The sequence below is a fragment of the Myotis brandtii genome, unplaced genomic scaffold, assembly GCF_000412655.1.
Source record: "Myotis brandtii unplaced genomic scaffold, ASM41265v1 scaffold99, whole genome shotgun sequence".
Lineage (NCBI taxonomy): Eukaryota > Metazoa > Chordata > Mammalia > Chiroptera > Vespertilionidae > Myotis > Myotis brandtii.
This window is the reverse complement of record NW_005372121.1, coordinates 2742525-2752404: the sequence shown is the minus strand read 5'-3', so window position 1 is coordinate 2752404 and position 9880 is coordinate 2742525. Positions and strand designations below refer to the sequence as shown.

General features: G+C 41.3%; 2 protein-coding genes across 6 annotated transcripts in view; one reads left to right on the top strand and one right to left on the bottom strand.

The window, feature by feature from the left end:
* The window catches only part of LRRIQ4 (leucine-rich repeats and IQ motif containing 4), a 15331-nt gene extending 12051 nt beyond the window's left edge, over positions 1-3280 (bottom strand). Inside the window, exon 1 of the mRNA XM_014533585.1 lies at positions 2999-3280. The gene's annotated coding sequence lies outside the window, so the exon portion shown is untranslated. The remainder of the gene's footprint in view (positions 1-2998) is intronic.
* A 144-nt stretch (positions 3281-3424) lies between these two features.
* The window catches only part of LRRC34 (leucine rich repeat containing 34), a 20984-nt gene continuing 14528 nt past the window's right edge, over positions 3425-9880 (top strand). Inside the window, exons 1-6 of one of the 5 annotated variants that reach the window (XM_014533587.1) lie at positions 3576-3819; positions 4486-4509; positions 4741-4861; positions 5573-5691; positions 6544-6608; positions 7595-7678. In XM_014533587.1, coding sequence (XP_014389073.1) covers positions 3663-3819; positions 4486-4509; positions 4741-4861; positions 5573-5691; positions 6544-6608; positions 7595-7678 — 570 coding nt within the window. In that variant the 5' untranslated portion in view covers positions 3576-3662. Of the gene's footprint in view, positions 3556-3575; positions 3820-3918; positions 4510-4740; positions 4862-5572; positions 5692-6543; positions 6609-7594; positions 7679-9880 lie in introns of those variants that run through there. The other 4 variants (XM_005886557.2, XM_005886556.2, XM_014533589.1 and 1 more) reach the window with 4 other exon arrangements.

Below are 9880 nucleotides of genomic sequence, written 5' to 3'. Positions count from 1 at the left end.
AAGGAGTTTGTGGGGAACACTTTGTAAAGTATTGTCTAACCATTATGCTACACCCTAAAACTAATACAAAATAATGTTTACAATAAATAAGTAAATAAATAAATACTGGTTGTAAAGCCTGGGTTTGCAACAGCTTTGTTAGTAATTCAGCCACAGTAAATGAGAATGGGGGAAGATTGATTCCTTATTGACTATTTTTCCCCCTAGAAATTGCTACCTGAACATGGTCAAATTAACTTATTACAATCCAATGTTACTGTGGTGTTTCTAAGTGGAATAACTTGTTGCATCATCATTTTAAAGAGCCAAGGTTGGACAATTTAATAATTAGCCCTTCTTTATGTAACTTTAATGTCCAAGAAAACCATTTAGGAAGATGACCAGCCCTCTCAAATTTACATCAAGTGTTGATACTTATGTTTCCATGTGTAATTGCACACAAACTGGATGGATAAAATTAGGGCCCTGGGGTTAATATGGTCAGTGACTGACTGTCTCTGATTACATTTCTTTTTTTTTTATTTAAATATATTTTTATTGATTTTTTACAGAGAGGAAGGGAGAGGGATAGAGAGTGAGAAACATCGATGAGAGAGAAACATCGACCAGCTGCCTCCCGCACACCTCCCACTGGGGATGTGCCCGCAACCAAGGTACATGCCCTTGACCGGTATCGAACCTGGGACCCTTCAGTCCGCAGGCTGACGCTCCATCCACCGAGCCAAACCGGTTTTGGCTGATTACATTTCTAGTTAAAATCATTTCAAGATTTTGCTTATAACTTCACCTGGGAGCTCTTTTTCCTTTAATACAGACAAGCTAAAAGTAGCCTTAATTATCTAGGACTGGAAAATCATGTAACAGTAACACTACCCTTTGCTTTGATGAAAATGTCTTGGAAGCTATAAAATCCCTTGAAAAAATTTTGTCTCCTTTCAGCTAATACTGAACTGAAAGTTCCATATAGATTTCAGACGTCAGTGGAAAATTTTTTACAAGCAAGCAACTTGAAGGTGTGCTTCCATCCCCACTGTCACCAAATTATTTATCTGAAATAGCTTCTCACACTTGTTTTTTTTAAAGACTCAAAAGTTGCATCTTATCCATTTTACAAAAGTGTTTCACCCTCAGTCCCTTCCCCCTACCATCAAACTATCGATCTAGTAACTCATTGAGCAAGCCTTTTTTTTTCTTCTGGTTTTAAATTTGGGTTTTTCAAAATGTTATTTGTATCATGAGCAGGAAAGTTTGGGGCACTATTTCACTATGAATCACTGACATATTTTCTCATCTCATCAGAAAATAAGAATGTAAACTTTTCATGCAACATACCCTTTTATCCATGGGCCAAAATCACTTTAAAATAACAAAACACTCAGTTTCCATCTGCATATTCAGTACCTAAACATTCATGCATGAGCAACACCAGAAGTCAGTACTTCAGATACTTGTCAGAAAATCAAACCAGGCATTTATTCTGTTCCAGCGCTTGCTGGCACCTCAGTTAGGCCATCTGATAGCTGTGAAAATAGCTAATGAATATGTTAAAGATTCCCCCAGATCCTTTGAGTTCTATCTCCATATTATCAGGAAACACCATGCCTAGACCCTATTACCATAATTAAATACCATGCCGTTGGCTTACTAAGTAGAATTACAATAAAAGAAACAATCATTTGAAAAAATATTTCTGGATCGTCTACAAAATTATAGTCCAAGACATGTGCATATAAATTATATAAAGATATACCTACTAAATTTTCCTACTATAGGGTACCAGAGACACGTAAATGCTGCCTTTTATTGAAGCCAGGGGACTCCATACCCTCATATATTCTCTTTGGTTCTGCCTTCTAGAAATCTCAGATTCGAGTTAGACCTATACTCTGGGTTCTTGACGCAGAAGTACCCAATGAATCCACTTAGGTTTCCTTCAAACTAGCTCAGCAACATCTCCCCCACCTCCCTACCCTTCAGTGCTTCTCAAGGGGAGGTCTTCATCTCCCCCTCCCACCCAACTACATCCCTCCTTTATCTGGAAATCATTTCATGAGGGGTCATGAGAAATATACGGATGGAACCAGGTTGTATATGTGATCAGTGTCTTTTCAACCATCTGTTTGGTATGCATTTTGACACCGCAGGCTGTATTTTTGTGTAAATACTGTTTTTGTTTTGCCGAGGCAGCTAGCTAAAGAGAATAGTGCTGTAAGTTGTTTGGTTAAAGCAGGCCTTTTCTGTTTATTCTGTTCTGACCCTGTTTATTAGTTACTCTCTAAAACAAGAATCTAATTCTGCATTTCTGGCTTCCTTGGAAGACCATCCCTCTCTCCCCAGTGGAGCAGCAATTAATTAATCCTCCACCTCTCTTTCCTTTCCTGTATCTTCTTAACTCAAAACACTTTGAGGCATAGGGAGAGGCAGGTGCTAGATGGTACCTGCACTCACACTTTGGTATTTCAAGCCACCTGACTTTGTTGGTGGCACATAGGGTAAGTGAACGCATAATTGTCTGTTTTCTATCGTCATCATGGTTAACCTGAAGAAGTGATATTTCAGGTGATGTTTCAATTCTGCGGGGACAGGGTTTCAAGAGACCCTGCCTCGTCCGGCACAACAATTTCTTGGCAGCGGAGCACTGGTGGACTTGCCGGGAGGGACAGCATGAGGGAGAGAGGATTCAGGCATTTTGTTGTTCACCTTTGAACTGTGCTTATAAACAGCCTGGTTTCACGTGGAGGGTCTCTGTCTGGCTCCAGGGTCTTGGTCAGGGCCTTGGACTTCCTTCTGAGTCCATAGCAACCCCAAACAGAAGGCCTCCCCTTCCCTCCTTCCTCTTCTCCCTCCATGTCCAAGTACTAAATTCTGATTATGTCACCCTGTAACTATTTCTGGGTTTTGTCCCTTTCTCCTCATCCCCCCCCCCCCCCCCCCCCCCCAAGTCCAGTCTTAGCTGAGGCCTTATTATTTCTCCTGGGCCACTGCAGCTGCTTCAGACCTCATTTCCCCTCCGATGTGTCAAATCCATTCTCCAACAGCTGTGCTTCTGAGGGTGCACAGGACTCCACGTGGATCCGTTCTGCCTGCCCCCTTACTCTCGGTGCTCTTCTAGGCAACCCCAAGTACCTGCGCTCCTCCAGCACACACCAAGCAGTTCCGCCCTCTAGCAGGTTCACTCCACCAGGCAGGACATCACCTCCTCCAGGACGCCCTCCCTGATTCTCCCCAACTCTCAAAGACGGATCTGCAATGCCCCTTAGCTCCGCGCCCTCTCCGTGCTGCTGCTACCAGCTCCTTCTGCACGTGGCCTCCGCAGGTGTGTGCACACTTCAGGGAGGCGACTGTGTCATAATCATCTTTGTAGTCCCGGCCCAGCCCAGCAGCAGTGCCTCCTAAACCTGGAAAACTGGTCCCTGCAAAGTTGCCGGGAGCCCAGCCTCGGTGTGACATTAACCCCTGGGAGAAGAAGGGCGTGATCTGGACCCAGACATGGTGACCATGGAGTCTGCACAGCATGGGCAGCCACTGCCTGTGCAGCCAGGCCTCCTGGCCCACGTGAGTAATGGCGGGGGATCTCCGGCGCGGGGCGCTCGGGGTCCTGCGGCCTCTCCCTGCACGCGCTCCCGATCCCCGCACCACGCAGCACGCCGTGACCAGGGCGCATGCGTGCGGTCGTCATGACAACGTCGCAGCTACAGCCTGCCGGAGAGAGGAGCATGGAGCCGGGCTCGGAGAAGGCCCCCTGGCCCAGGACCCCCTACCCAGCTCCGCCCCCCACTCAGATCGCTATTCCTACTTGGGGCCGGGCCCAGGCCTTCGGTAGCAATAAGAAATAGGGTGTCCTTTGTCACCCGAAACCCGCAAAGAGCCTGGGAGCCCGGGCTGTGGGGTGGCACCCCCGATTTTGGTAGGGGGTTGGGGGGCGGCGTAGCGGGAGCGTGCCCCGGGAGCCCCAGCGGTGGTGGGAGCTTTGGGGCACCACCAAACGCGGGCAGGAGGGGACCCCAAGTCCTGCGGCCGGTCTGCCCTTTGCACGATAGGTTGTCCTGAAGGCAGGTGTTCCTGTCGGTCCGTGGCTTTGCTTTTACAGTCTCCGGGAGGGTGACTGGGTGCTCCTCTCCGGCCCCTTTTTGTGGGAGCTCCAAGGCAGGGGACGTGCAGAGCTTCTTTCTATGATTGTGGCCTCAACTCAGTGTTAGGAAGAAGCAGTAGAGCTGTGTTCCAAGATGCCATCAACTCGCACAGAGTATGGAGAGGGTATCGAAGCAGCTTAAGGGACTTGGTGATAAATCAGATCCCTTTTGAATGTAGATTCCCGGTTAAAACTGTCTTTAGATGAAGCCATTATAAGAAACCTAGGGTTGCCTTAACCCAGTGTCGCAGGGTGGAAAAGAAACTTTGGAATCAGTTTGATTCTGTACTCTGCCCTTATTAACTGCATGAGTTTGGACAAAATAGTTAATGTCTCTGGCATTATTTCCTCAGCTCCCAGGCCGGTTACATCCGGAGGTAAGTTCTCCTTCTATGTCACTTCCAAGTTAGTGTCTGCCCACCCTCAGTGGGTGCTTGTTCTCCAAACAGCATTTTTATTCTCTCTGGTTCCTAACTTAGGTTTCTCTCCTCTTTTTCTGTTAATTCTGTCTCCTTTTCTTCCCCACCTGACTCTGTACATACACATTCATATCTTTGGAAGAAGTGCAATTTGCGGAGGGTAATGATAATGCATTTATTTCTCAAAAGCTCCGGAACCTATTGACAGCCTCTGGCAACTTTATATTTATCTATGTATGGAAAATTCACAGAGAGTTAATGATTTTATATTGCAAAAACTCAAAGGAGTGGATGAAGAAATCGAAAAGGGGTAAGGAAGAAAAATACTTGATTATATCAATAATATTCTGTGATATTCATCTGTGTGAAAATCCTGGAATACTGAGTGATTTCAAAGCCATTTGCAAGTGCTTGGTAAAATGGACATGTCTTTTGATTCAGAGTAGTTGATTGTCACTGTTAGTAGGTCGTGAGGTAGAGAAGTAGTTGATTGTCACTGTGAGTAGGTCTTGAGGTAGAGACGTAGTTGATTGTCACTGTGAGTAGGTCTTGAGGTAGAGACGTAGTTGATTGTCACTGTGAGTAGGTCTTGAGGTAGAGAAGTAGTTGATTGTCACTGTGAGTAGGTCTTGAGGTAGAGAAGTAGTTGTCACTGTGAGTGGTCTTGGAGGTAGTGGAGTACACTGGGAAGAGCACTAGACCAGCAATCTCCAACTCTGGGTTTCCAGGTTTGTCCTTAACTCCTATTTGCTGGTCGTTATACAAATCATTGAGTCTTCAATGTCATTATATACCAAGCGGGGATACTTTTGTGTGTGAGAGAGAGAAAAATTAGGTTATATAGTATTTGTTAATGTGCTTAGCAAAATCTGTGGAATATTTAGTAGTTTTAAGTGACTTGATGTAAATCTATATTGCTGTACATATTTGGTTCTGATAAATGCTATCCATGAAGTTACTATTTACACATAAAGACTAAAATCCTTTTATTTTATTACTGACTTTATTTGTATTTTAACAGATCGAGAGGAATCACATTAAACCTCGCTGGTAACAATCACTCAATGCCAGTGGAAAGACTAACAAATGAAGATTTTTTAATTCTTTCTAAAACTTTAGAGAAGAATCCATATATTAATGGTATGGTCCATACCTATACTAATAAAAGGGTAATATGCTAATTAGACCGGGTGGACCGGCCATCTTCCGGACCTCTGACTTTCTTCTGGACAAAGCCATGGTGGTAGGGGCCAAGGCAGAGGCAGTTAGGGGCAATCAGGCCAGCAGGGAAGAGCAGTTAAGGGTGAGATCAGGCTGGCAGGGGGTTAGGGGTGATCAGGCCAGCAGGGGAGGGCAGTTGGGGGCAATCAGGTCAGCAGGGGAGGGCAGTTGGGGGCATTAGGCAGGCAGGCAGGTGAGTGATGAGGAGCCAGTGGTCCTGGATTGCAAGAGGGATGTCTGACTGCCAGTTTAGGCCGGATTCCACAGGGCCTAAACCAGCAGTTGGACATCCCCCAAGGGGTCCCAGATTGGAGAGAGCGCAGGCTAGGCTGAGGGACACCCCCCCCCCCGCACAAATTTTGTGCACCGGGCCTCTGGTATTAATATAATTATGGCCTCCTTAAGAATCTTTGCCCCTGCTTTTTAAAATTTTTTAAACAAAAACAAAAATTTTTAAACAAATTTTCAAGACAGAGCTTTATTTTTTAAAAAATATTTTTATTGATTTAAGAGAGAAAGGGATAAGGAAACAGAGAAACATCAGTGATAAGGGAGAATCATTGATTGGCTGCCTCCTGTACTCCCCCTACTGGGGATCGAGCCGGCAACCGAGGACATGTGCTTGACCAGAATTGAACCTGGGACCCTTCTGTCCACAAGCCAACTCTCTATCCACTGAGCCAAACCAGTTAGGTTGCCCGTGCTTTTATTCTCCTGCTTTTAAGAATCCATTATAAGGAACATCAGCTTCTATTCCTCTGTGTTCTTCAGGTTTGGATGTTAGATATAACCTCATAAGTGATGCTGGTTTATACTATGCTGCAAAACTGCTTCAGGTATTATTTTACTACAAAATGTTTTGTTTTTTTTTCTTTCAGGGGTCAGTTAAGAACCACTCCTTTCTTTGGAATGTGCAGGGTTTGAGCATGCTAAGTTAACCCTTTATTGCAGATTCACTTTGGAGACACCCAAACTGAAATTCTGCATTATGGTTGCATTTTATGTAAGAAGGACAGTGTGGTCCACTAATCAGAGAGGTTGTACTTAAAGAAAAGGCCTTGTTTTAGCCTCAGAAGACCAGCAAAGAGGCGTTTGTCTGTATTGTCAGTGAAAATAAACTGTTTAAAGCTGTATATATCTTTTTTAAATTTCTTCCTTATATTGGCTTTTTAATTTTGTAACTACTTATCCCAACCTCATCTTCTAAAAGCACTTTTAATGAGTTTAAAATGATCTTAAAATTCTCATACCCATGAAATGGTGCACAATGTAAGTGCAGAGGTGAAGATTAAAAAAATGAAGAAACCATGTTATTCTCAGCAATCACAAATAAAAATGCAACAAAATCTTTAAGACATTCTTAGTTCTATTTTATCGAAACCGCTAAGTCTAATGGCACACCCACAAAACACTAGTTCTGCAAAATGTCAAGTCCTGACGGTGATATATTTACAACACTTGAAATATATTGAAAATCCATTTGTGCATTTGGTTTCAGTAGAGCTGGTAACTAGAGCTGCTGAGTCATCTTTTACAAACTTGTACACTACGGTTAAATATACAAAGCACATTCATACTTTGAATCATTGGTCAAAACTGAAGATAGTCCTTTTCTTTCATCTATGTTGCAATTATATTTATGTTTAAGTAAGAATAGTGATTTTTTTCCCCCTTAGTCGTAGTTTCTTTTGCTAGACTTTCAGATTTTCTGGTTTATAAAGATTTTCTGTTTCATAAACACTGTTACTTAAATAAAGCAGCTCACATATTATTGATTTTTAATAATACATGTTTGACCGTTTCTTTTCTCTCCTTATTATAGAAACAACACAGTCTCATTTACTTAAACCTTATGTTTAATGATATTGGGCCCAAAGGTGGAGAACTGATTGCTAAAGCACTACATGTAAGTATTTATGTACCTAAAATTGTATTTGGGAATTTTAACTTCTGATATCTTAGAACTAATAGAATCAAATGTGAATGTGAATTTATATTATTTTAATATTGTGGGAATGTATATTTTTATTACACTTCAATTTATTAAAATATGAACATTATATGAGCACTTTTGAACTCATTTTTAAAAGTAGCTTAAAATATAGTTCACATACATAAAATTTACCCCTTTAAAGTGTTCAGTTTAGTGTTTTTTTAAATATAGTCACAGAGTTGGGCAACCATCACCATTATTAGTGCTTGCCGAGCATTGTCATCCCCCAAAAGAAGGCCTGTACCCATTAGTAACCCGTCTCCCCACTCACCGGCCACTAACCCACTTTCCATCTATACCAATAGATTGCCTGTTCTGGACATTTCATGTATACGAATCATTCAGTTTGTGGCCTTTTGTGATTGGCGTAATGTTTTCAAGGTTCATCCTTTTTATTGCCAAAGAATATTTCATTGTATCGGCATATCACATTTTGTTCATCCAGCTGTTAATGAACATTTGGGTATCCACTTTTTGTCTCTAATGAATAATGTTACTATGCCTATTTACACGTTTTTGTGAGCATATAAGTTTTTATTTTTCATGGGCATATACCTAGGAGTGGAATTTGTGGATCATTTGGTAACTGTTTAATATTTTGAGGAACTGCCAAACCATTTTCCAAAATGGTTTGTCCCTTTTTACAATTTCACTAACAATAAATGAGTTTTCCAATTTCTCATAGCCTCACCAGCATTTGGTACTATTTTTTTATTTTTTTAGCCATCCTAGTGAGTATGAAGAAGTTTTGTGGTTGTTTTGATTTACATTTCTCTAGTAAATAGTGATGTGGAACATCTTTACATGTGCTTTTTAGCCATTTACATATATTCTTTGGAGAAATATCTTCAAATTCTTTGCTCATTTTAAAATTGAATTATTTGTCCTTTTGAATTATAAGAGTTTTTTTTTATATTCTGGATAAAGTCCTTTATCAAATGTGTATTTTGCAACTATTTTCTCATTCTGCAGGCTTCCTTAATTTCACTTCCTTAATGATGGCCTTTGAAACACAACATTTTTAAATTTTAATAAAGTTAAGTTTATCTATTTTTTCTCTTGTTGTTTGTGCTTTTGATATTATAGTCATGAAGATTTACACTTATTTTCTTCTAACAGTTTTATGATTTAGCTCTTTGATCCATTTGGAGTTAATTTTTGTATATGATTTGAGCTAGAAGCCTAACTTCATTCTTTTACCTGTGGGTGTATCCAGTTGTCCCAATGCCATTTGTTGACTATTCTTCCTCCTTTTAATTGTCTTGACACCCTTGTTGATAATCAGTTGACTATAAATGTGAGGGTTTATTTCTGTGCTCTCCGTTCTATTCTTTTAATCTATATATGCCTGTCTTTGTGCCAGTCCCACACTATCACAGCTACTGTAGTGTTGTAGTAAGTTTTGAAGTCAAGAAGTGTGAGTCCTTTGTTCTTTTTTCAAGATCATGCGGCTCTTCTGGGTGCCTTGTATTTCCATATGAATTTTAAGATCAGTTCATCAATTTCTGCAAGAAAAGCACCTGGGATTTTGAGAGGAATTGTTTTAAATCTTACAATCAGTTTGGGGAGTATTGCCATCGTAATGATATTAAGTCTTCTGGTCCCTGAATATGGGGATGTTTCCGTTTATTTGGGTCTTAAATTTCTTTCAGTGGTGCTTTACAGTTTCCAACGTGCAAGTCTTGACCTTCTTTTGTTAAATGTACTCCTAATGTTTTATACTTTTTGATATTATTGTAACTGGAATTTTCTTAATTTAATTTTTTGATTTGTCATTGCTCATGTTTAAAAATACAATGGATTTTTTACACTGAGTGGCCAGATTATTGTGACCACCTGACGTTTGTAGGCAAATTAGCCATACACTGCATTGTATGGGATATGGAAGCCGAAGGCCTATTCGAACACCTTTGCTGTCTGCAGTTACCAAGATAAAACGTCTCCAATTCGCACAGGAACACAAGGATTGGACAGTCGAGCATTGGAAAAAGTCATGTGGTCCGATGAATCACGTTTCCAATTGCATCATGCAGATGGCAGAGTGAGAATTTGGCAGAAACAGCATGAAAGCATGCACCCCACATGCATGAGTACAACCCTTCAAGCTGGTGGGGG